Genomic DNA, 26,791 nt, shown 5'->3' on the forward strand with positions numbered 1-26,791 from the left:
ATTTTGAGTTTAGGTAAACATGGCATTGATTTCTTGCTCAATGATTAAAAACTAGTAGATAGAGAACTGGGTCAAGGATGATCCAGTTTGAAGTCCCATATCTGACACATACTTACTATGTGACCCTAAACAAATCACTTAACCTCTCAGTACCCTAGATGACTGTCTAAGATTATCGGTTACAAAATAGTAATTCCTCTGCCTGCCAAAGTCAGCTACAAAATAGTGGCTGACTTGGATTAGTAATTAGAGATTTCTCCCTCAAGATCTTCCTATACCAATGAAACAAAACAAAAAGAGTTCTATGTGACAAGAAACAGCAAAAAAATAATGTTTACACTCCAGTCCTAAAAACTAAGCATTAAAAACCAGTTCAAATAACATTTATATTTTTTCCTATAAGATTTGCTCTACAGCAAGCTTTTATAAATATTTTGACATCAAAATATTTTGATTTTTGTAAGTATTTTGATGTCTGCATAATTGGTTTCCCTTGAAGTCTTATGTATTTTATTTTTAAAATATATTCTGAGGAGTCCATAGGTGTGAATAGACTACTTGAAATGGTCCATGATGCATAAAAATGTTTAGGAATCCCTCCTTTAAAGTGTTCTGTGGAAACATATAGAACAAACAAAAAGTCTTTTCACGTGAGACAAGGTAAGTGAGGAGTACCTGAGGAGAGAGAGAGGAGCAGAGGAAGAGAGTCAGAAGAGAGGACAATAGACAGAGGAGAGAGGGAAGTTGTATTGGGCATAGATGGCTTACTCTCTCTACCTAAGGCAAGGGAATTATGCTAGCGGCTTAAAAAGGAAGGGAGGGGAGAGTTCTATGGCATGAATCACTCCCTCTAGATTAACCTTGTCTTTGGCCTTGTCCCAGATACCAAGTGCACGATCTGCTCCTGACTTCAATTTTTCCTTTATTTGTTTTGGTATACACATACTTACATGCAATTGGATTTTGATTAGAGGGCTGGGGGAGATTGAATGAATAAGTAGAGAAGATCGTTTCTTGAAAGTGTTTACAAATGCCTCCTTTTTGGCTCACCAAGGAATTAGGGAATTAAGTCTAACAGAGCAGAAACAGACAAAACTCCTTCCACTGTTGTTAGGAGCCTGCCTGCTTAGCTGTCCTTGGCAATATCATAATTTCTGATTGACATTTCATTACCTTTAGCTATTTGGAATGAGGACACATAATAATGTGTTCCTTGACTATTTAGTGCCAACCAAAACAATAGACTTTAGAAAGGCAGTCGGCAATGGATCATGTGACTGTAATGAGGGGGCAACTTTCTGTTCTCAATGGGATCGGACCTTCACAATTAAAAATTACATCCTTTCGAAAGGAAGAGGGGCAGCACCCACTGATCCTCAGATTTGACACAGCATTTTGAATGTTGTCTGAATGTTGAATGTACAATTTTATCCACAATCTCCCCCCCACCCCAGTCCTTAGAGGGAATTAAGGAGCAGACTACAGAAATTCTGTTAGGAAAAAAGCTAACTGCAAATGACCTGGGACCAGTAGAACTAGTGGCCAGGAGTAGATGAAAACATATTTGAATTTTCACCAATATGTTTAAATTTTATACAACTCGCAGCACAAAGGCAGGCTCAGCTAACACTTTATTTTATAACTAACTAATGAATTCCTTGGCTAATAAAGTGTTAATTGTCCCAACAGAAGCTTAAACGAAACCCTGATTTGTGAATTTGCTGATTGTCCTTCCCTCCTGTTCCCTATTCTTATTTAGTCATTAAAAAAAAAAAGAACTCAAAGTACATTAACGGCTTTGTCTAATTTTATCTTTACAATAATTCAAAAAGTCCCAAGACCAGTACCAACACCTAACTGCATACATAGAAAAGCTGAAAAACAAAGATGTAAAGTGATTTTCCCAAGGTCACGCAGCAAGTCAGGGGCAGAACAGAGTCTACTCACAAATATCTGTTTTTTCTGTGTCTAAAAAGGTGAGTTGACTACGAATAATGTCTCAGTTCTCTTGATACTCTTGAATCAAGGTGACCAGACAACTCAGTAAAATCACTAAAGTTAATAATTTTTTTATTATTGTTAGCTCTGGAGAACACTTGAGAAACATCTTTCCTGTTAGTTGGAACAACATTAATTCAAGGACAATTGGGGCTAGGTCCAATGTGGTAACATGAAGGGTGTTATTTCCGCTTACCCACGAAGCACCTGCAGAGTGGGCTGCCAGATTCCCTCAATCACCCTACTGGTACCCCCTACCCTCTACCCAACTTAACCCCATCAGAGTCCTGTAACCTTCATGCTCTAGTGGTGGGACTGCTTTCTGGACTCAGAGTAGGTCACTTGGCTCTGGTGTTTGGAATCATTATGGGAGGGGGGAGAGGAATTAACAGGCATAAGGCCATCAACGGTCCCTGACACCCCACCCCCAAAAACACATACTCATTTGTTAAATATGGCATAGTAATATTTATATTGCATCATTGCTGTTTGAGAAGTAGATGCTTTTACAGTATAAGCTTAAAGTGGCCTGCCCTTAGCTGGTATCCAATGTCCCACTCTAGTTCTTGGGGAAAAGAAGGGTAGCAAAGAGATACATTCAATATATGGGTTACTAGAAAGAGGGTACTCAGTCTCATCAGTGAAAGCTAATAATCTCATAGGTTATAGATGTATCTTGTAGGCCTTAGATCAGCTTGTCTCATATATATGTATATATGTATCTATCTATCTATCTATCTATCTATCTATATATGTATATATTTGAGAAATGGAGAAACTAAGGCACAGAGTGGTAGCTCAACCTTCCCAATATCATACTGCTAGCTTGGGCTAGTAACTGGACTAAGGCTTGGGACAACTGGATTCTAATCTTAGCTCTGTCACCGTCAATGATCCTAGTACCAAACAAATGTCCTTGTGAAGCAACTGTTGAAGGCTGCCTTGTCTATGGTTGTTTTTGTGTCTGAATTGTGAGCAGGAACAGGTCCTTGAACATGGTAGACATGCATTAAATATTTGTTTGCTGAATGAAAGTGGATGAATGATCAAGTATTGTGTAGGCAGGTGGTTATTTCTTACAGAAAAGAGCCTGCAATAAAGAATTTCTTCTATTAGAAGGAAAGAAATTGAAGTGGGCAAGAGAAGTATCTATTCCTAATTGCTCATTGTGATAGAGCATCTAATGCAATGGACCATTGCTGGGCAAAGGTGACCCTGAGCTTTCAAAGTCTTTGCTGGCAGAGTACAAGGTCTACCAAGTCCCACCAAGCTGGATGGGCTTCAAATATGGGCCCAGTAATAATGAGAGGGACTATCTGATTAAACATTCTAAAATCCCTGGGGTGTGTAGGACCTATAGAATTCATTAAGCCTCAAAGCAGGACTTAATTTAAACTATCCCATTCGGAAAGGTATGTCTTTTAGCTTTATCAGCCTCCGGGGGAAGAGACACCCCAGTCTCATTGTCATTGCTACATAATCAGCTACAATCCAAGGCAGTATGTGATTCCATTGAAAGAGTGGTGGGTGAGGAGGGAAATTCTATGTCTAAGTTAGAAAAGGAAAACGTAAAAGGGAGAGGAAAGGAAATGGGTTGGACAGAGAGAAAAAGGGAAGAGGAGAAGGGAGGCATAGAAAGGACAGAAGAGAAAGGGAGAAGGGGAGGGAAGAGGAAAGAGGAGAAGAGTATAGGAGGAAGGGAGGAAGGCAAGAAGGGAATGGAGGAAAGTTGCTGAATCCTAATAAATTTCATTCTACTCTCACCAGATCCTTTCTGCTGTAATCTCTGGGCTTCCGGGCCACCATACTTCCTTTCCAATATTTGAAGTTCATAGTTGTATTCTATACTCCCTCCCTTTAAGCACCCTGGTCTTCATTTCCGCATCCTCTTCAACTCCCATGACCTCTCCCTCCAATGTGGCCCAATCATACATAGCAATGGTCATACCTTAGATCTAAATTACTGAACTTTCCCCAAGTGCCAAAGTTTCTATTTATGGTCTGACATTAGCATTGCTTTGTACTTTTAGCATTCAAAATCTTTTCCATTTGTTCACTCATTTGTGTTCATAGTAGCTCTCGGTGGTGAAAAGTCCTTGCCAAATTCTTGGGGTGTGTTAAAGAAGATGAAAACAAATGCTATTTTAAAATAGTCATGAATTTTTATTTGTAATAATAGAAGAAACCCCCTCAGTAAGTAGCCTCACCAAAAACAAAGAAAAAGAACCCAGTTTTCATTGGTCCTTGGATATGCCTGTCAGCCTACTTTAGCCAATAGGAGAAGTTGGGGTGGGGCAGGTGGTGGGGAGGAAGGAGCAAAATTTTAGGACTATACAGCAAGTCCATATAATTAGAAATTTAGAACTGTCATCTAGCACAACCCTATCATTTTACAAATGAAAAGACAAGTAGTTTGCCTGAGGCCACACAGATTAAGTGGGGCATAACTTTTATTTACAATAGCTAGTATTTATATAGGCTTTTACGTTTTGAAAAGTCATTTACAGTAGTATCATATTTCATCTCACAACAACCCTGGAAGGCAGGTAGGTGTTAGTATTCCCATTTTACAGACGAGGAAACAGAAGCAGAGATTGACTTGCGCAGGATCACACAGCCATCGTGTCTGAGGATGGAGTAGAACTCAGGTTTTCCCTTCTCCAGGTCCTGTGCTCTCCTCACTGTACCACCTAGCTACCTCTCAACTCTGTTACTCTTTCCACCAAACTTTCCTCTAATTGGTGATAAGCAGCCAAAGAGTAAAGAAGAGAAGGGCCGAACCTAAGAGCATCTTGTTAGCCTGGACCACAAGGCTGAGTTCTGCATTGTGCAGATGAACCAGGTGGCTGTTCATTGAGAGATGAACTGGAAGAAAGATCTGATAGAATTTGCTTTGGGTCCTATTAGATGTGGTGGTGCAGGTGGGTATCAATGACATGGAGACGTTTGGATAAATTCGGGATGGTGCTGAGGACTGAAATCTGGGGACTCAGATCAGGAAGGGTATTTTCCTTTTGACAGTTGGGTTAGCAATGGAGCAGATAGGTTTTTCTAGACCATGGTCTTTGGGTCATCACTTGCCTATTTACTTGTCCATTCTCTGGTGGAGATGTTAGTAAGCAGTGAGTTAACCTGAAAAGCGATCAAAGGACCTGGTCAATTAGAACACTGGATAATCAGTTGAATTTTTGAGAGTTGACTTCCTCTCATGGTGAACTAATTTTTTTCTACATTTTAAATTACATGTAATAATATAAAACAGAGCAAAATGAGCTCTGTTTTCTTGGAAAGTGATATGTTGGAAGTATGGAGAAAATACTATTTTAGTTGATGGTTTTATAGTAAAGAAGTATCCTCCTAGACTCTTAGAGTGTAAGGAGTGGATAAATCATAAGAACAGTAGGGATCCCCATAGGTCGTCCATGCTCTAACAGTTACCTCTGATTAAGACTGATTGCAATTCTGGTAGCGCAGAATCAAACCTCTAAATGCGAGGTAGATGTACTTATTTTGAGTACAAATGAATCCTCCGTCTCTGGAATGGGCTTCGGTTCAGGTCTCCAATGCATGTCCAGTGTTTCTGGTAGTATCTTTGGGAAACACACCATTTGGCATGATCATAGTGGGAGCTGAAAGTAGATTGTCCTGGGATTCTAATTCCCTTGATGTTATAGACATGGTATGAAAGAGAACAGTTTGATGGAAGCTTAGGTTGCCAAGTTTCTACCAGCAAATTGGTCTGCAACTGCTGAGCCATCCAAGCCACATAGATATCTATGAGTTAGAAGAAGAAAGAAAAACGAAATTGATATTTCTGACCTTAGATAACAGCCTAAGGAATAATTTCATAGACTGAAAATAAAAAATGGGATACATTTCCCCCACACTCCTCTCCCTGGGATGCCATTCACATAATGTAGTTAAAAACATGTTCAGTGTCATTAAAAAAAATGGAAAGGAAGGCACAGACCTTGCTCCAAAGAGATCTTTGGAAGTAATTACAGTTAGCATTTATTTAGCATTCTAAGGTTTGCAAAGCACCTTACAAATGTTATCTCATTTTATCCTCATAGTAACCTGGGGAAATAGGTGCTATTATTATCCTTCCTTTACAGATGAGAAAACTGAGGCAGACAGAGGTTAAGTGACTTGCCCAGGATCACACAGCCAGTAAGTCTCTGAGGCTGGATTTGAACTCATAGTTCTAGCGTTCTTTCCACTATGGCAGCTAATTGCCTCTGTACCACCTTGAGAGTAGTCATTAGGCAGTAGACCACTTTCTGGGGAACAGAACAAATAATCTGATAAGGTAAAACAAGTTTGCTTATTCCCTTCTCATCTCTGCTTCTTAAAATCACAAGCTCTCTTCAATTCTCAGCTCAGAAGCCACCTGCTCTCTGTCAGTCGGTCAATTGGCATTTATTAAGCACCTACTATGTGCCAGGCACAAGGTCTTTCCCCATTTTTCAAATTGCTTGTGTTCTACTTCCTCATTGAAATTACTTTGTATTTCTCTTGTTTCTCTGTTGCCTGTGTACACGTTGGAGCTCCTTAATAGAACAGAAACCCCTTGAGGGCAAGGGCTGTTTCACTTTCAGTCTTTACATCTCTAGCGCTTAGTAACATGCTTTGCACATAGTAGAAATTTCATAAATGCTAATTGAATTGTGCCAGCGTAGTGAGTTGGGGACATGGATTAATATCATAATAGAAACCAAATGATTCAAAAGTAGCTCAAGATGACACTGAAATTTTTTGCCCTGGATAAAAATCTTCCAGTGAGGAGATTCGATTCAAATCCTCCAAGGTACAGCTCCTTGGTCCTCCTTGGTATCTCCTCTTCTTTCTCTCCTCCCTTACCTAAAGCAGCTTAGTAGAAAATCTCCTCCGACCCAACCCAAAGGAGTCTAGCGTGTATCTTTCTATGATCATTTTTCTTACCATCAACAAAATAAGGTGATTTTGCAAAGTGGAGGAAGTTTTGGCCTTGGTTAGACTGAAGTCTGGAGAGGCGCCGGCGAGGAATCCTGGGGAGGGGGGAGCCGGTACACATTTTGGGCAAATAGGTGAGCTCAGGGTGAAAGATGGCAGGGATGGAGCAGCTATAGACATTTGGAATGCAGCTTAATAGCTGGGAATCTGGGGAGGGTAATAGACAAAAAAAAAAATACAACAGCATTAAGAGGCATAAATCTTGTCATAAAATTTAAAAGACCATCTTATTTGGCTTCCAGTTCTTTTCTCTACCCTCCACTTCTCAGTAGATGGAATTCCTTATCTAATCTAATTAAAGAATTGATTAGTTTTGGTGGGACTAATTGAGCCTAAATGACACAGAAGAGAGATTGATTGGAAGCCATTGTCAGTGAGGGAAATATAAGAACATAAGATTTTGATCTGGGAGGCAACTTTAGTTTGTTATTTTTTTCCTTCTTGTCTGACTCTTCCTGACCCCATCTGGGGTTTTCTTGGCAAAGATACTGGAGTGGTTTGCCTTTTCCTTCCCCAGCTTATTTGACAGTGAGGAAACTGAGGCAAATAGGGTTAAGTGGCTTGCTCAGGGTCATAAGGTATATGTATAAGGTGGGATTTGAACTCAGGTTTCCTTGACTCCAAGCTGGGCAATCTATCTAGCTGCCAGGAAGGAATTTAGAGATCAACTATTCATACTTTCTCCTTTTACAGTTATGGAAACTGAGGTCCACGAAGGTTGACAGACTTGTCCAAAAGGCAAAGCTGAAAATTTAGATCCAGGTTTTCTCCAAATCCAGTGCTTTTTCCATTGTAACACTTGTAGGCAGAATATGGGACTTGGAGTTAGAAAGACCTGGGTTTATATCCTGCTTCGGATTTCTGGCTAAAGGACCATGGACAACTCACCTGAGTTTCTTTATCTGTAAAATGGTCAGATTACTGACCTCAAATGAAATAATAGATATAAAGTAATTTGTGATCATTAAAATGAAATAGAAATGCTAGCTGTTCTTACTGTAGGAGAGGTATTCTAATCCTGTTTATGCATCTGACCGCTGGGGATAAATCTCTTCGTACTTTCTGTTTCTGTTATATTAATTAACAGGAGGAGACAAGGGAATAACAGGCTTTGATCATGACCATGATATATTACTGCAGAAACTAAGCAGGAATCGTTGTAGCATCAGCTACAGAAATTCAAAAATTCAAAAAACTCCAAGGGAGTAAAATCCCGACATTCTGGGCCCATAGAATTAGAACTGTGAGAGTTTTTAGAATTCCTCTCTTTTTACAGATGAGAGAACAGAGGCCAAAGAGGTAAAATTATCTGTCCAGGGTAACACAGTGCAGTGGATGGAACAATCGGGGTCTCAACCCAGTGCCTATGACTCTAAATCCAACAGTCTATCTATGGCACCCTGCTGCATCTCCCATGCAACAGACTGCATTGCTCTGCAGAGCTCCCTGCTGGGACTGGGGTGGGAGAAAGGGAGATGAAAAGGGGGAGAGAGAGAGAGAGAGAGAGAGAGAGAGAGAGAGAGAGAGAGAGAGAGACAGACAGACAGACACAGAGACACAGAAAGAGAGAGGGGGGAGAGAGAGAAAGAGAGAGACAGAGTCAGATAGAGATAGAGAGATAGAGACAGAGACAGAGAGGGACAGAGAGAGATAGAGACAGAAAGCCAGAGAAAGAGAGAGACAGACAGAGAGAGACAGAGAGACAGAGAGAGACAGAGACACAGAGAGACAGAGACAGAGGGTCGGAGAAAGACAGAGGGGAAAAGAGGGAGATGCAAAGAGAGAGGAAGGGATAAGGAAAGAATAGGGAAGGAGAAAGAGGGAGGGAGAGACATGTAGAAAGAGACAGAGATGATAGAGATAGAGACATGATGGAAATAGGTGACAGAGATAGAGATGGTAGAGACAGATGACAGATAGACACACAGACAGATAGATATGGAATGATTTTCCTTAGATGTCTCTAAGGAGACATCTAGAACATCTATAAAAGAGACTGCTGGTATATCATGATGGTGAAAGAATCATATTTTAAAAGTAAAAATGACCCTAGAAATAATATAGTCCAACACCCTCATTTTATATGTAAAAACACAAAAGAATCTCTAATTTTGTCAATGTGGGGAGCTCCCTAGTATGGAAACTCTTCCCAACAACACAGATCACAACCCATCAATGACTCAATAGGTGAGTCTGGAGACACCTAGGCATACAGTAGGCACGCACAGAGCAGGGCTGGTGTGCCAGTCAGAGTACTCTGGAGGAACAGACCCATGGCCACATCCCCTTTCTCTGAGAAGCAAAAGCCAACAGTGTATGCTGCTTTCCCCTGTTATAGAAGGGGAATATTTAGAAGAAATGCATTCCAAAGGTCTGGAATCTCACCAGGCCTATGCATGTGGAAATAAAATGACTTCCCCAAAGTCTCGCTGTTAGTGTAAGAAGCAGAATTTGAACCCAGGTTGATGCCTAACTCCAGCACCAGCACTCTACCCACCATACTCAGCTGCTCCATTTTAAGGATAAGGAAATTAAATCTCTGAGAAGTTAGGTTATGCATCCAACGACACAATAATAACTAAACCTTTAATGCTTTAAGATTTGTAATGCATTTTGCATATATTAAGTTATTTGATCCTCAAGAATGATCCCATTAAAGAGATACTCCAGAGTTTATTCTCCCGACAATTTAAGTGACTTCCCCATGGTTACACAGTAAATAAGCATCTGCCCTGTCTTTGCTACTATCCCCTGCCCTCTTCTCAACTTCCTTTTGTGTGCTGTCTTCCCCGGTTAGAATGGAAGCTCCTTGAAGGCAGGGATCAGATTTCTTTCTGCTTGTATTTCTATCCCATTGCTCACACACAGTGCTCAGTAAATGTGTGTTGATTAACTGACTAATTGAGGTGGGGTTTGAACCCAGGTCTATGACTTCCAGTTCATTGCTCTTTCTAGGACTTTATGTTTCTTCCAAATCTAGTTCCCCTTCTAAGATTTTAGGGGTACTACCATAGGCCTGTGTGTAGCAGTGACATTTTATTATGTATCCAACTCACTTTTCTCCTTTAAATTTCTCCCTTCAAGACATTATTTTTTTGGAGCAGAAGTCAATCGTAGATTCTACTTCCATTTCAGGATCCCTTAGTGAAAGGAAGGTAACACTTCCCAGTTGTATTAAGTCGTTAAAGAAGAACTTAAGGCCTGAGGTTCCTAAGCACGTCATATTTTCTTTTTCCTTTCTTTAGAGGCTGACTGGCATAAGATTACAAAGTCAATTTCCCCCAGAGAAAAACATACTCGAACCAGTTGGGTAGAAGCTTATCACAGAGAAGTACCTTATCCGCATCAGAACCCACTGTTCCTGGTATTACCTATTTCTACAAATTGGCTGTAGTTGTAAGTTATGCAGATACCAATTTGTCCATTTTTTTCCCCAGTAGATGGATAGCTATAGTCTTCTTCAGGAAAAGGAGGAAAGCGGGGAATTGTGTGAATCAGCCAGAATCCTTGTGATTTATCCCAAAGCAAGAAACCTGTCAGAGATAAGGTTAATAGAGATAAATTAGGAAACCCAAGTTCTCTCTCTCTCTCTATTTCTGCCTTTGATGGTCTGCCTCTGTCTATTTCTCTGTCTCTCTAGGATTTTGTCTCTTTTAAAAATACACCCCAAAGCTGTAAAACTCAAACAAAGGTAATCATAGGCCAGTTTTGCTTCAACTTTAGGCTAATGGTTCATTTGGATAATAAGTATTACTTCCTCTCCACTATTTGTCAAAAAAGAGCCCATGATATGTTTGCAGGTTTCAGAAAAGAAAGCATGCTTGAGTCAATTTGCCTAACTTAGACAGCTAGCCATCCCAGAGAAGGAAGGTGGCCAGCCTCCCTAAGAAGAGTTAAAAGGATTCCCATGTTGAAACCACAGGGAGGGTTTGTTTTGGCAGAATTGCGGTTTGCTAACTTGGAATTGGACATCGTTAAAGGAAAGGAAGCTTAAGCAAGTGTCTTCCCTGCCCAACTGTTTCCAAAAGCCTGAAAAAAAGCCAAAGGGAAATGTGTTTCCAAAGGAAAATTATATGGAAAAAAGGGTCCTAGGCAATTTGTGTCTATGTGTTTGTACCTAAATATAATTAAACTCATATGTGGGGTAGGGAGAGTTGCCCAATTGTGCCAAGACACAAAAGAGGCACAAAAGGCAAATGGGAGACAGTACTAAGTGCTCCATCCAAGTGAATTATCTGCACATAAAATCTCCAGAAAGAAAATAAGAAAAATCCGAGAAAGAAGAATATGGATTGCTTTCCATAATCTTATGAGACATAAGGCTTTCCACAGGAGTGTGTAAAAGTCCTTCTATGTTAATAAGTGCGTGTCAGTGGTTTCTTTTATATGATTTGAGCTATTACTCTCACAACGAAATGGGCAAACAATCACAATGCATTCATGTTCGCTTTAATAGAATAATGGAAGCCTGCCTACTAGTATACCAGTGACTCAATTTCGGAGGATGCATATTTGCAAGAGGAAAAAAGTGGATCAAGAAAGCCACCTGACTGGTGAAGGGTTTTGAGTCTCTGTCATATGAGGATAGGTGGAAGACACTGGAGATATTTAGCCTGGAGAAGACTCGGCTGGGGGACATGATAGCTATCTTCAAATATGGGGAACTCAGCCATATGGAAAAGAGATAAGATTTGTCTTTCTGGGTCCCAGAGGGAGGAATGAGAAGTTATGGGTGGAGGTTACAAAGAAGAAAATTTAAGCGCAATGTTAAAAAAATCTTCCTAATAATTCGAGCGTCCAAAGATGGAATGGGGCTTCAGGAGAGGAGTGAGTTCTCCCTCTTTGGGAGTCTTCAAGTAGACAATAGTCAGCTTCTTACTGGGTATGCTCTAGCTAGGATTTCTTTTATATATCACTTGAGCTAGATGCCTACTAAGGTCTTTTCCTACTCTCAAATTTTGTGATTCTGCAGACTCTGGGTGGAAACAGACTGCCTATGGAAGACCACATAGGGCAGTGGAAAGAGGCCTAGATTTGGAGATGGTTCTGCCATGTGCTACCTGTGACTTCTCCTTGTTGGGCCTCATTTATAAAATGAAGGGTTGGAACTGTATGACCTCTGAGGCTCTTTATAGCTCTAAATCTCTCTTATGGCTTGTGTTGAAATGGAAAATGTTTGGCCAGATGCCCAAATTAATATTGCATAATGAAGCTGGCTGCCTCCCAATATGAACCTCCTCCTTGATGGAATGTGCTGCCTTGCCCAGGCATCATCACCTCTTAGCACACATGTCATTGCACCTGGGGGTAGAGTCTCTCCATTGGACCATCTCCCTCATTCCCCTTCTTGCCACCCCTCCCCAATAGGGCAGATGATGCTTTATTCCACCCCCTCACCCTCCTGCCCCCAGAAGGTCGCTGGTTTTGAAATTGTTGGCACAGGTCTTTGAGTTCTCAGGGGCAAGATGTTTTATGAATCTCAAAGGATAGATAAACAAACAAACAAACAAATAAATAAATAAATAAGGGTTTCATCTCTGACAGAAGACATAGACTCAGGGTGTTGTCGTACCTTTTGCATGGCCCTGCTTCCAGCTGTAATCCACAGAGTGAGGGACGTCGTCGTTATATATCAGGTAGGCAGTGCTACCATTCTGCAGAAACACATTACATTTTTTGAAGACAGTCAATCTTCCGTGGCACAGCAGACAGCTTTGCTACCTACGTGGTTTGGAATGCAGAGTTTTCCTGAACACTCTAGAGATTTCATCCTTGCCCTTAAGAGGCAGATTGTGAAGCAATAAGAGCTTTTTACAGCCTTCTGAAGAATGCCAAAGGGAGCCATCCTGCTTCTGCCCTTCTATGACCTTGCTACAGTTGAGGGTGAAAGCTTGGGGCAGTGGGGGCAGTGCCTGTCTTGGAGTCAATCAGTTGTTGAGCATTGACTGAATGCTTACCACAGCCCAGTTGCTGTGCTACATGCCAGGATTAGAAAGAAAAAGCAAAAAATAGTCCCTGCCCTTAATCGATCAATAATCAGTCATTCCATAAACATTTATAAAGTGCCTACTGTGTGTCAGACATTGCGCTAAATGCTCTACAAATATTATTTTACTTGATTCTCAATGCAATCCAGAGAGTTAGGCGCTATTAGGACCCATATTTTACAGTTGAGAAAACTGAAGCAAGTTGAGTAACTTGTCCATGTTCTCATTGCTAGTAAGCATCTGTGGCTAGATTTGAATTCAGGTCTTTCTGATTCCAGATACAGAAATCTGGTATTATTGTCACTGCTGTTGTCATCTTTGTGGTCATCATTGGTTGTTGTTATTTTAATAGGCAGAAGTGAGGAGGGAGAGAATTCCAGGCATAGGACACAGCCAGTGCAAAGACATAGAGACAGGAAAATGAGCCTTGTGTATAATGAACATAACTAGGGCATTATCACAGTATTCTGATTTGGCCTTAGCTGCTTACTAGTTGTATGACCCTGGGTGAGTCACTTAACTTTTTTTAACCTTAGTTTCCCCATTTGTAAAAAATGGTACTAAGGACAGCACCTGCTTCACAAGTTGTTGTGAAGATAAAATGAGACGAGATTTGTAAAGCACCACGCAAGCGTGCTATATAAATGTTCGATCTTATTTCAGTCGTTATCATTGCTATCAAACGGTTCGACTACTTTGCACCATGATGAATGAGGGAGGGATTCTTCCTCTCATTCTTTTCTTCTTTTGTTTCTGTTTTTGTTTTGTTTTGTTTTGTTTGAGATTCAAATTTGTCACTGAGTAATCAGAACATGCAATAAAATCGTGGCTAAATATTTGTTCAGGAGACAAAATAGAACGAACCAGCCGGGATGATACCTGGGCTTTTCCCACTGATAATATAGGCAGGCTATGAATAGAACTTGGAGATGGAGCTCATCATCAATATATCATTCCTTTTCTACAACTGCTTGCTCTGGGCTGTAATGGCTCTTGCCCTTTCTCTAATGTTACCTTAGAGAGCTGCGCTGGTTCTTTCTCCCTCTATACTGAATGGGACTCCTCATTAGCTATTCTTTTCAACCAATTCAGTTCAGGAAACATCAGTCAAAATGTCTATGGTCCAGTCTAGTCTGATCCAATCCAATTCAATCCAACCCAAATTCCACAAGCATTTATTAAGCACCTACTATGTGCCAGGCACTGTGCTAAGAGCTGAACATATAGAGTCAATACAAAAAGTAGTTCTTGCCCTCAAGGACCTCACATTCTACTGGAAGAGGTGAGATTTGCCATACATAAATGGTTAAGTTTACTATGTGAGAAGGGAAAAATCACATATAATAATTAGGGAGAAAAAGAAAGGATCATAGCTATAGAACTGGAAGGGGCCTTAGAAGCCATCAAGTCAATCTCACTTTACAGATGAGGAAACTGAGTCAGCCAGAGGTTAAGTAACTAACAAAGCTAGAAAGTTATTTGAAGCAGGATTTGAACTCAGTTCTTCTGGACCTCAAAACCAGTACTCTATCCATCATATCATCTAGCTGCCTCTATAGTGGATTTTCTACCCTCAGTGAGACTCAGATCCATGATGTCTGACTTGGGAGGCATCGCCTTATCCATATCCTGTAGGAAGTTGAGGGGTTCAGAGCACCGTGTTAGGGGCTGGTAGGTTGGACAGGGAATAGTCTTTGCCTTCCTGTAGGTTGTAGTTCAATGGCAGGATAAGACTAGTAAAATAACTAGATAGCTAAACTATGGGGTGAATTCATTAGAGAAGACCTAAGAAGGGCTTTGTAGTGTAGTGGGGTCATCCCAGGGAGGACGAATGGGGAAGCCTGAAGCTGCTATTCCAAAACCCATACCCATGCATGATCCCTGGGATGGCCCTGCCCAGGCTGATTCCCATGGATTCCCCATGAGATTGCCTTGCACATAGTAGGTGCTTAATCATCAAGAAGATGGTGACCATCCTCAGGGAACTGAGCTTTAAAAGATGGGTCAAAATTCAGCTGGCAAAATAGGGAAGAGAGGATGCTTTTGCACCTTCGTAGGAGACCATTGCAATCATCCAAGGAATGGTAATGAGGACCCGTCCTTAGGGTGATGGCTGTCATATAGATGCTGGATAGAACACCACCCCATAGAGCATTTCCCATTGAGATGGGAACATTTCTCCTGAACTCTCCCCAGTTCATTTTTCATTGGCTTATCACCTTTTTTAGCTTGATATTTTCCTGCCTGGAAAAACAGTGAAATTGTATGCATAACATTTCATTTCCTTGCGTGAATCTTCCCATTAAATAAATACCACCGCATTCTCAAAACATCCAGGGGAGTCTCTAAGGCCAAGTTCGTGAGGCCGTGATTCTGAGGACTGTTCCTTGCTACATTTCAGGGATTTTTATCTTATATTTTTTATTCTGTTTTAAACAGCCCTGACTTTCAGGTAGGTACCAACGATGTGCTTTTAGATATGACTAACAAAGATAATTTCCATAAATCTTCCTTATGGGCATCTCCCCACCTAATGACTCAAAAGAACAATGACTAAAATCCCTGCTTTCTTATTGTGAAGCAGGGAGGCAGGAAGGATGCAATTGTTGCCTAATTCTACCAGAATGGTTTCATTTCTTTACAAAATCCAACTTTTCTTTTTCATTAGGGCAGGGGATCTTATTTTCTTTTGTGTCATGGACCTCTTTGGCAATGCTCTGATGAAGCCTATGGGTCCCTTCTCAGAATCATATTTTTAAATGCATAACAAAAATACAGAGGATTTTAAAGGAAATCAATTTTATGGACATACAGTTATCAAAATATATTTAAAAGGTCATAGACCACAGGTCAAGAATCCCTGCTTTAGGGAATATCCATCTTGACAAAGCAGACTATAACAGAAGCTTGGGGTAGGCGTCTTTGGGATAGAATATAAGCTCTTTGAGGACAGGGAGGATTTCATTTTTGTCTTCATATCCCCAATATCTAGCACAGTGTCTGACACATAGTAGATGCTTAACAAATGTTTATTGACTGATTAATTCACAAGCTGAGTTATCTCTAATACAATTAAATTCAATAGACAATTTTAAGTAGAAGCAGCATTGCACAGAGGGTAGAGTGTTGGACTCAGTCAGGAAGACTGGGTTCAAATCCCAGCTTAGACACATTCCCTGTATGATCTTGGGTAAGTCACTTTCTCTTTTTGTGCCTCAGTTTCTTCATCTGTAAAATGAAGAACTTGGAGTAGATGAGTTCCAAGGTCCCTTTTAGCCACAATTCTTGATCATAAGGACCAAATATATGCCAGGCACTAGGATCACCATTACCACCACCACCACTGCTGCCGCCACCACCGCCACCATCATCATCATCACCATCAGTTACTTCTCTAGATCTAATAATCTATGATCCTAAGGGCATATGATATGGCAAGCAATAGGATAGCTGCTGGAATCTACAGAAGCAAAAATGAGGTACCCTCTATCCTTAAAGTACCTTCATAGTGTTCATGATGGCTCCATGTCTCCCTAGGATGGTCAACTGGGTGGGAATGTGTTCAAAATAGCCAGGAAGTTACATTTGGTATGGAAAGTCAAGAAACTTGGAATGAAGGATCTTGCTTCTTCTGGTTGGTCTAAAGGCATTTTTATAAGAGGAAGGATTCCATAAAGGACTCAGGTCTGGTATCCTAGACTCAAAGGGCTGTTCTGGTAACAGGTGAGCCTCAGGTGAATTGATCAAACTCCCACAGAGCACAATGTCCTGGGTGGACAGGCATATTTTCTTTAGTTGTTGTATTTCATAGTGTTTTACTGTGCATTTGGCAGTAGAATGTTGAGGCAGAGTTCCATGTTTCTAATACCAGGACATATGATTGTATGCCACTGGATAGCAATTGACTTGTGGTTGGCTTCCTCATATCTGGTTGGAGGCCAGGCTTTTGTCGCTGAGCAGCAGGAAGGAAATAGGAACATTTGGAGGCAGGCCATGCTGGGGCAGCAGCTGGACTTATAGATCAATTACCTATGTCCACAGAGTTTGTCCCTAAGTTTCTAGAGCAGGGAGATCTTAACTTTTTTTGTGTGTCACGGACCCCTCTGGCAAAAGCTACCAACCCCTTCTCAGGATAATATTTTTAAATGCTAAAAATAAAATTCATAGGATTACAAAGGAAGTGAATTATATTTAAATAAAGACATAAAAATATTTTTTAAAATTTATGAACCCCAAGTTAAAAACTCCTGGCTAGATAGTGTCAGTTCAATAGAATGTATGCCTCTTGAGGGCAAGGATTGTTTCATTTTGTTTTTGTATCCGCCAGTGCCTAGCATAACACCTTGCATTTAGGAAGTGCTCAAGAAATAAATGCTTGTTGAATGGAGTGAAAAATGAATATGTTAGGTTAATGTCAGGGTCCCCTGAGCTCTGAGGTGTCAATAGGGTGGCATCAGTTTGAAGAAAGAGAGAGAAGAGGGTATGCCTTAGAAAGAGTACCTCTCACAGGTACTCAAAGACAGGTATTTCTCTCACTGGCTTTCTGACATATTCATCACCTCCATTCTCTGTGCTCCAGACCTCAGGCAGATCCTCAAGATGGCCCAGTACCAAAAAAGGCTTATGTTTCTATAGCCCCTTTTGAGACTGGACCTATGATGTCATTGACATAGGGAACTCCTTAGAGGAAACTCCCTCTACCAATGCAGATATATATCTATTCTATATTGATAGTTTTAGTTGTTCAGAGCACCAAGGGGTTAAGAGCCTTGCCTAGTGTCACATTCATTGGTTTAGTAAGTATCAGAGGTAAGACTTGAATCCAGAATCAAGGATTCACAGAATCGGAGAGTTGGAAGGGTCCTAAACAGCTGTTTAGTTCCAATCTATACAAGAAGGGCATCCCTAATATAATCTGGGTCTTCCAGACTGAGGCCAACTCTATAGTCATTATGTCACATCTGCCTCTCATAAATAGTGGCTATATATATGTATATATATATATATATTGTATTGTACATTGTAATGTAATGTGTTATAATGTATATATATATATGTGTGTATGTGAGCACACGCATGTGTGCGTGTTTGTGTGTGTATGTATGTGTATGTGTACATATATATACGTATATAACACATATATGTATATATTGCCCCTCATATAAACCCTTTAAGGTTCACAGAGTGCATTCCTCAAAATCTTGTAAAGTAGGTAGTTTAAATATGGTTATTCTCATTTTACAAATGAGGAAGCTGAGTCTCAGAAATGAGGTGCTTATGATTCATCCTGGTTGTTTAGTACTTGAGGGTCAGAGCCAAGACTAAAGCCCACGCCATCAAGATCAATTCTCTCTCCAAGATAACAAGTGACCAAAGACTCCCATGGAGGACACATACATAATGGGTGGTACACAGATTTGAGACATAGAGAGAAGGAGGCTCAGAAACATCTGAATGCAGCAGCCAGGCTGCTTGGTCACAACAAAGTCCTCCCAGTCTCCTTTCTCCCATCCTCCAAAACTTCTACAAAATCAAAATCATGAAGGCTAGTCTCAAATACTATCACTGAATGTCCTGTTAGTCTTCGGTCTTATGCACTGGTGCAGGTCGTCAGAGCATGAGAAGGAAGCTACTGCAACCAGGGTAATTGAATGAAGTTGCTGCCCTGCCTGTGTTGTTGTGCTAACACAAAATGGTCAGAGTATGGTGCTTACAAATCTGAGTCGACAACTTCAATCTCCATTCTGGCCAGTTTGGTTCATTAATTTCTACAGTTTATTAACCCACTGTCTTGCCATACTAAAACTGCATAGTTAACAATAACTAGCATTTATATAGTGCTTTAAGGTTTGCAAAATGCTATAATAATAATAATAGTTAGCATTTATATACTGCTAATTATGTCAGGGCACAATGCCGAGCACCTTATAATTATAATCTCATTTTATCCTCATAAAAACCCTGGGAGGTAGATGCTATTGTTATCCTCATTTTACAGATGAAGAAACTGATACAAACAAAGGTCAAGTGATTGCCCAGGGTCACACAACTAGTAAATGTCTGAGGTTGGATTTGAACTCGGGTCTTTCTGACTCCAGGCTCACTGTTCTAAACTCTACTCTGCTTTGCTTTGCATATTTTAACTGATTTGATCCTTAAAACAACCCTGGGAGGTGGGTGCTGTTATTATCTCTGTTTTACAGATAGGGAAACTGAGGCAAACAGAAGTTAAGTGACTTGCTTGGGTTGACACGGGTAGTAGGTGTCTGAGGCAGGATTGAAACTCAGATTGTCCTGACTCCAAGTCCTGCACTCTGTACATTGTGCCAAATAGCTTCTACATGAAAGTGACCCCTCTCAGGGGTTCGTGAATGAGTCAGCCCATAGTCATCACCACTAATGAAAAAACAACCAATGGTTCCTGTCTTATTAATGGAGGCTTGGTCCTGTAGTTTCATATTTGTGTTCAAGGAGTTTTTTTTCTTCTGTTTCTACTAGGAAAAAAAATATATCACATAACAAATACAAAGTGAGTAGTAATAGCTTTGCTGTCATACCAGCTTACTTAGAGAATCGTCCCAACCTAAGGTGAGGGATGCCACTGACAGAATGTTGAATCTTACTAGAAGGTAGCCTCACTATGTAGTATGACAACTCGGTCCTTAAGGCCTTGAATCAGCATGGCCTCAAGAGCTGTCCTTGTCCCCTCTAGTCTTCTCTCTGGTTTTCAGAGGTTTGCACACAGCTGCCTAGTTTGTAGCTCTGACCTAAGCTGATTTAGATGCTTAGACAAGCCACACTAGTCTCACGCTGTTCCTCATCATGTACTCTGTATTCTAGCCAAACTAGACTACTTCCTGCCCTCTGTTCTTTCCCTGTCCTCTTCCATTTCTGTGCTCTTGCCGCCGCTGCTTCCTGGGCTTAGAATGTGCCTCTACCTTGCTGAAATGATCCTCTTCCTACAAAACCCACCTCAACTCCCACCTTAACCAGAAAAACCGTCCCTGATAATTGATCCCTAAAGTCAAATGGGATTCCCTCTGCCATGACACATCAGCTCCTTCTCTGAAATTCATAATTTCAGAGAGTTGCCTAGGGAGCTGAGGTTAACAGATCTGCCCAGGGACACCAAGCCAAAGTCAGAGAAAGGACTTGATCCTAGGCTTCTTTCTTCCAAGGCCAGCTAAACCAAACTTCTTCTACCTATGGGACCTTGGGCAAATCACGTAATCTTCCCTGAGACTTGGCTTCATAATTAGACTAGATGGTCTCTGAAGTCCTGTGCAGCTCTGGATCTGTGGTCCTGTGACCCCAAATCTAGCCCTTTCATCTAGTATATATCGTGTGCTGTAGGACTATTACATCTCCTTTGCCAGAGAATATATCGTAAGTCTTCTGAAGATGTGGTGTGATTTCATCTTCCATCCCCACTACATGGCACAGTGCCTGGCACATAAAAAAGCTAACTGAATGAACGATCCCAAGCCCCAGGGGTATGTGCTTTGCTTTCTCTTTCATCATCATCATCTTGCAAGATCTCATCCAACCTTGGCTTACCTTGGCTTCCCGTGCCTCATAGAGCTGCTCTAATGTTCTTCCTAAGACGCTCTGGGTCATATTGACTAGACTCTTGCTCCTCCTCCAGCTTCTGGTGGTAGCATCCAGGTACACATACTCTAACCTGCTCCTTTCGCTTTTCTGTTTTCTATTCTGGGGTAACTTATAAAAAACAAACCTGCAAATGGAAAGGATTCAAGGTTCAACTCAGATGACCCCTCCTCCACAACCCCTGACTCCCCACGGTTGAAAATACTCTACCCCTCTCTGATTCTCTTGGAGGGCTTTGTCTGAATCTTTCATTGGTGGAAGAGGCAGATTGGAATAATAGATAAAGTGTTGGACTGGGGGGCAAGATAGCTTGGGTTCAAATACAGATGTAAATACCAACTGTATGACCCTGGGCAAGTCACTTGACCTCTCTTGGACTCAGTTTCCTCTTCTGTAAACTGGAGAGAAATAACAGCACCTACTTCACAGGGTTGTTTTGAGGGTCAACTGAGATATTTCATGTAAGTTTTCAGTTGTGTCTGATTCTGTGACCGCATTTGGGGTTTTCTTGGCAAAGATGTTGGAGCGGTTTGCCACTTTCTTCTCTAGATCATTTTACAGAAATGGAAACTGAAGCAAACAGGGGTAAGTGACTTGCCCACAGTCACACAGCTACTAAGTGTCTGAGACCAGATTTGAACTCAGGGAGAAGAGTCTTCTGATTCCAGGCCTGGTGCTCTATCAGCTATACCACTCTCCATAAACCTTAAAAGTTTTATGTGTTAGATATTATCATATATCATACTTAACTGTGTATATGTCGGTCAGTCCATCAATAAGCATTTATTAAGTACCTACTATTGCTAGGCCCTGTGCTAAGCACTTTACAAGCATTTATTTTTATTTAATCCTCACAGCAGCCCTGGGAGGTAGGTGCTACTGTGATTCCCCTTTGATAGCTGAAGAAATTGAGACAAAGAGATTAAGTGACTTGTCCAGGGTCACCCAGATAGGAAATGTCTGAACCTAGATTTGAACTCAGGTCTTCCTGACTCCAGGCCCAGCACTCTATTTGCATCACTCTTTTAAACAGGTGAACAAAATACCTGGAGGTGTGCTAGAACCTGACTTGCTCAGTGAGAGCTGATAATTAAATTTTCAGTGTGATCATTTATACCTTGGAAATCAGCAAACACTATAAACAGGGGCTTATTTATTGTTTTATTTCCTGCCTAGACTTCATAAAATGATGGAGAAATGTTAATAATTCATATTAAACTTAAAAAATTGAATGTGTTTTCAGGGAGCCAGTGGCTAAACATTTACCAGCATAGCCCTCAAAATACTTGATTTTTTGTCGTTGAATAAAAGTAGGAACATACAAGCTCAGGGTAGCTAGGTGGCACCATAGTGCATAGAGCACTGGGCTTTGAATCAGGGAGACTTATCTTCCTGTGTTTAAATTCAGCCTCAGACACTTAGTAGCTGTATGACCCTGGGCAAGTTACCTAGCTCCGTTCTTGATCTGTAAAATGATCTGGAGGAGAAAATGCACACCACTCCAATACCTTGGCCAAGAAAACCCCAGATGGGGTCACAAAGAGTCAGACACAATTGAAGTGACTCAACAATAACAACAATATAAGCTCATCTTCTATAAGCTCACTGAAAACATCTTTTATACTCCTCCAGTAGCAGAAAAGTCAACAAGATAGAACAAGATTTAGGCATGATTTTGATCTCTTTTTCTAGGTCTCTATATTTTGAAAGTTTTTCATTCCATGTAGTTTAGATGTCATCACTGTTTGTTGTAGAGATATCCATTAAAAATATTCTCAACTTTTTATGGATCAATGTCATGCATGTAATTGTGGGCAACAGTTTGGTCTACAATGGTGCTCCCATTCTAGTGGAATTTATTTGCTGAGTTCACCAGGATATGATAATAGCTAATATTCATAAAGTGTTTTAAGGTTATATATATACTATCTTATTGGATCATATTTGGCCAAGTTATGACTGTAAATGACAAATGAAGCATCAGTTATTTAAAGCCTTCTCACCAAAGGGACAGAAAAAAGCAATGTTCTCTCTAGATGCTAAAGTCTCTTCTAGTAAAGGGGAGGGCAGGACCTTCAGGGCTTCTTTATAATTAATCCCATCAAAAGGTATAAAATATGGTGGCTTCTCCACCCTATGCCTACAATCTATCCTTACCCTTCTCCACACTCATATTACCAAATCCCTCTCACTCCCTGCACTCTCTCTCTCTCTCTCTCTCAATCTCTCTCTCTCTTTTTGTTTTTCTTGGAGGGAGGAAGGCAGGGCAATTGGGGTTAAATGACTTGCCCAAGGTCACACAGCTAGTAAGTGTGTCAAGTGTCTGAGGTCACATTCGAACTCAGGTTTTCCTGACTCCAGGGCCATTGCTCTACTCAATGCACCACCTAGCTGCCCCCCTGCTCTCTTTTAGAATTTCTTTCACATAGGCAATAATATTCTTTTTCCCCTCATGCCCCAAACCCTAATTCTTTGCAGTAGCCTCCTCCACCCCCTTCCTCAGCCATTCTGAGGTTAACTCAAGTCTATGATATATCCAGGAGTCCAACATGACTCCTCTCTGTCTCTGGTGTACGTGCTATTTTCTCTTAACAAGTTTCAGCTTCAGAATATGCAGAGCAAGGAGAGCCAGAAGGAAGATCCTATAGCCACACCCTCCCTCCTTAATATTTATGAGAGCAGCTGTGCCTTGTGAGGGATGATGGCCCGAGTATGCTTAAGAATGATTGCAGCAAGTCTATCTACTGGAAAGGGGTCAACACTTTGGCATGTAACTTTTTAAAAATTAAATTTGATTACTTTTCCAATTAAAAAGCCTTTATCTTTCTCCCTGCTGCCTCTCCCCTCCCTGAAAAAAAGAACAATTGAACCTTTGTAACAAATACACATCATCACGCCTTCTCAGACTGGCCACGTCCCAAAATGCATCTTATTCTGCGTATTGAGTCTATTACCTCTCTCTCAGGAAGTGGGCAATACTCTTCATTACTGGCCATCCAAAACGGAACACAACTGAAGGGATTGTGATTCCCTACCTTGTAAACTTATCATTTCCTCCTCCCTGGTGGTAGGGGGGACTATGGGACCTGAGAGAAATAGCCTTCTGGTCTAATTCCAATGGTGCTGTGTCTGCATGTTGAGTTCCTTAGCAATTGAGAAAACTCACTGCATGGATCTAGCATCAAAAATGTTTGACCTGAGTTCTGTGATTTTTTTTTAATTTGAGAACTATTGAGTATAATTGGTTTCCTTTGTAATCCTATAAATTTTATTTTATGCATCAAACAACATTATTCTGAGAAGAACTATAAGCTTTTCCAGACTTCCAACCCCTACTGGAGGTAAATCTCTGAATCCCCATAACCTGCAAATTTGCCCAGCGTAGCCCACATATACCCAAATGCTCAAAGATATTTCACCTACTTCAAGTTCTGCCAGGGGTCCCTGATTCCTATATCTGAAAAAAAATGGAGCTTTCAAAAGACCCTGTGAGTACAAAGGGAAAAAGGATTGCTTTTCATTTTGGAAAATATTTCTGAAACTCTTCCCACCCCCACCCCTGTCTCCCCCCAAAATAGAGCTTTTCCAGGGTAAACAGTCCAGTGGAAGGAACACTAGATTGGAGTGAGAACACTTGTTCCAAGGTCAAATCATGCCTCTGTTACTTATAATCTATGCAACTGTGGGAAATCAAACCTCCCTGGGGTCCAGGTTCCTCAAATATAAAATGCATAGGTTGGATTTGATGATATCTAAGGTTCTTTCCTGCTCTAAATCCATGATATTGTGACCAATAATCTAGGGAGCTGGATATCTGATACCCTCCCCCCCATGTTTTACTGGAATTGGGACCAACTGGTATTGAGGTCAGAGCAGCTGGGCACTGGAGAAAGAAGAGGAGGAAGAATGAAGTTTTGTCCCCCAACTTTGATGACTGTTGATTCCATTGCTCCAGTAAATTACATCTTTCTGTAGGAAAATATATTGTCTAAGCAGACTTTCTCCAAAAGGGAAAGACTCTGAAAGCAGGTTTCTGCCCCATCAGGATCTGTACTAGCCCAGGCAGATCTCATCCTTGGACATTTGTCTATTGTGCATTTAACCAAGGGCAAGGGAGGAAATTCTGACATCTTTGGGAATTTTTTTTCATTTTTTTTCCCATTCACTTTTTGCCCATGGAAATGAAAAAGGTGAATTTTAAATTAGTGCCACTTTGCATAAATCATGGGCAGGAATATGGGAGAGTAAAAAAATGACTGGGCCAACAGTCAAGACCATGGACACAGAGCTGGAATGGTCTTTAGGGGTCATCTAGTCCAGAGATTCTAAATTTTTTTGTTTGTTTGTTTCCTGGATTCTTTTTGGCAGTCTGGTAAAGAAAGCCTAGGCACTCCTCAGAATTGTGGTTTTAAATGTATAGAATATAATGCATAGAATGACAAAGGAAACCAATTATATGGGAATACAGGTATCAAACTATTAAAAATTTTAAAAAAATTAATGGACACCAGATTAAAAACCCTCATTTCAGTACAACTCTGGTAGCTAATGGAGTATCTGGTATAGTCAGTGCTTACTAAATGACTTTTGAATAATAATAATAGCCACTGTTTAAATAAGGCTTGCAAGGTGTTTTACATATATTATTTGATTTAATTATATGGGTTCAAATGTTACCTTGTATAGTTATTACCTGTTTAACCTTGGGCAAATCATATAATCTTTCTTGGCCTTCGTTCCTCATCTGTATAAAAAATGGAAGGACTAGCCTAGCCTTCATGCTTTCTCAGGTCCCTTTGAACTCTCAATCTATGATCCTTTGAACCATCAGCCTGTTTGCTCTCAATTAGAAAGAGTCAAAGAATGATCAGAGCTTTCTGAGAACCCATGATGATTTTGCAATCTGAACTAAGCAATGCTATATCGTATCACCTTGGGACGTCACCTGGTGTCAGTGACATATCATTGAGCTGCAGCGGCTGCTCTTATAGACCAAGGTTATTCAAATAGTGCACTAGGGAGTAGGCCATAATGCTGATTTTTCCCATTCTTCTCGGGAAAAACCTATTTTCCATGTTGAGAGGAAAACTACCTTTCTCTACCTTTCTCAGACTCCTTGAATGGGAGCCTGGAAGGACCATGGTAAGGAAACAAGGGAAAGCTTTAATTCAGCTATCTGGGCATCTCATTACACTTCTCAGCCACCTCTGAGAGGTGTAGACCAGGATGATAAGTTGTAGACTTGGTCCTACATGAGATTGTCTGTGCCCAGAGGAAGCAATTCTCTCCTATCCCTATTCATTGCTGTTCAGTGTACAAAGATATCAACGCAGCTGAACCCTTTGTCTTTTGGAGGGTGAGGTGGAGGATGGGAGAAAGAGGAGAGAATGGACCCCAAGAATTCCACAGTCAATCCTTTCATCTGCCTGTCAGCCCAGTGCATTTTATTTGCAAAAGTCAGCCTATGAATTTTCCTTACCTACCAATCTACAGCGTCACCATCTTCATTTCTGCAAGAAATTCGAGCTGCCCCCAGGGGCACACAGGAGCTCAGAAAGAGCACAGTGAAGCCCACGCTTAATAATCTCGCTGTCATTTTCTGTCTGCCTCCTCTAGGAAATGCCAGAAAGGACAACTTTTAAAAAGACGACTGGGTGTCTAAAATGTATTTCTTCACAGACCCGTCGACTCCACTTTTTGATTCAGTTTCGTCACACAGTCCAGGACCCCTGCCCTTTCAGAATGGGCTGGATCTGGGAGAATTATGTGGTCCCACCACAAGTGCAGTCAAAGTGACTTAGGGATGCGATTTTCCTGAGCTGTTTGCCTGCCTTGAAAAGTCATCAAAAAGCTTGGACAAGACGGGAAATATAGTTAACCCTTGAGGGCAAATTTTCTGCAGTGTAGAGGATCAGAAAGAGCCTTTCAAGCCAAGAATTATATATTCAATCAATATTCCTTTCCTGGTTCTTCTCCCACCCTCCCACCCCCGACCTAGTCTGAACCTGTTTTTTATGAGAGACACAATATACATACATAGGTACACAGATGCCTCACCAGATGTAAAATGATAATTTCAAGGGGTTGGGGAATGAGATCTGTGATTTCATTGGAGTAGAAAACTTCTTAATGAGGAAACTCCTTTACCAATGTACTCAGTAAATTTTCTGAAACTTATTTTCTGACAAAAGAACATAGGGCCTTGA

At 40.9% G+C, this 26,791-nt stretch overlaps 1 protein-coding gene across 1 annotated transcript; it reads right to left on the reverse strand.

The window, feature by feature from the left end:
- Nucleotides 1-4,158: 4,158 nt before the first annotated feature.
- Nucleotides 4,159-26,380, reverse strand: DNASE2B (deoxyribonuclease 2 beta). The gene is given in 7 exon segments (XM_036758255.1): nucleotides 4,159-5,536; nucleotides 5,538-5,772; nucleotides 6,940-7,137; nucleotides 10,362-10,523; nucleotides 12,563-12,644; nucleotides 20,535-20,712; nucleotides 26,069-26,380. Coding segments are annotated over 7 exon segments (1,062 nt in total). The 5' UTR covers nucleotides 26,182-26,380; the 3' UTR covers nucleotides 4,159-5,442.
- Between the last annotated feature and the right edge of the window lie 411 nt (nucleotides 26,381-26,791).

The sequence above is a fragment of the Trichosurus vulpecula genome, chromosome 4 (assembly GCF_011100635.1).
Source record: "Trichosurus vulpecula isolate mTriVul1 chromosome 4, mTriVul1.pri, whole genome shotgun sequence".
In the NCBI taxonomy this organism is placed as follows: domain Eukaryota; kingdom Metazoa; phylum Chordata; class Mammalia; order Diprotodontia; family Phalangeridae; genus Trichosurus; species Trichosurus vulpecula.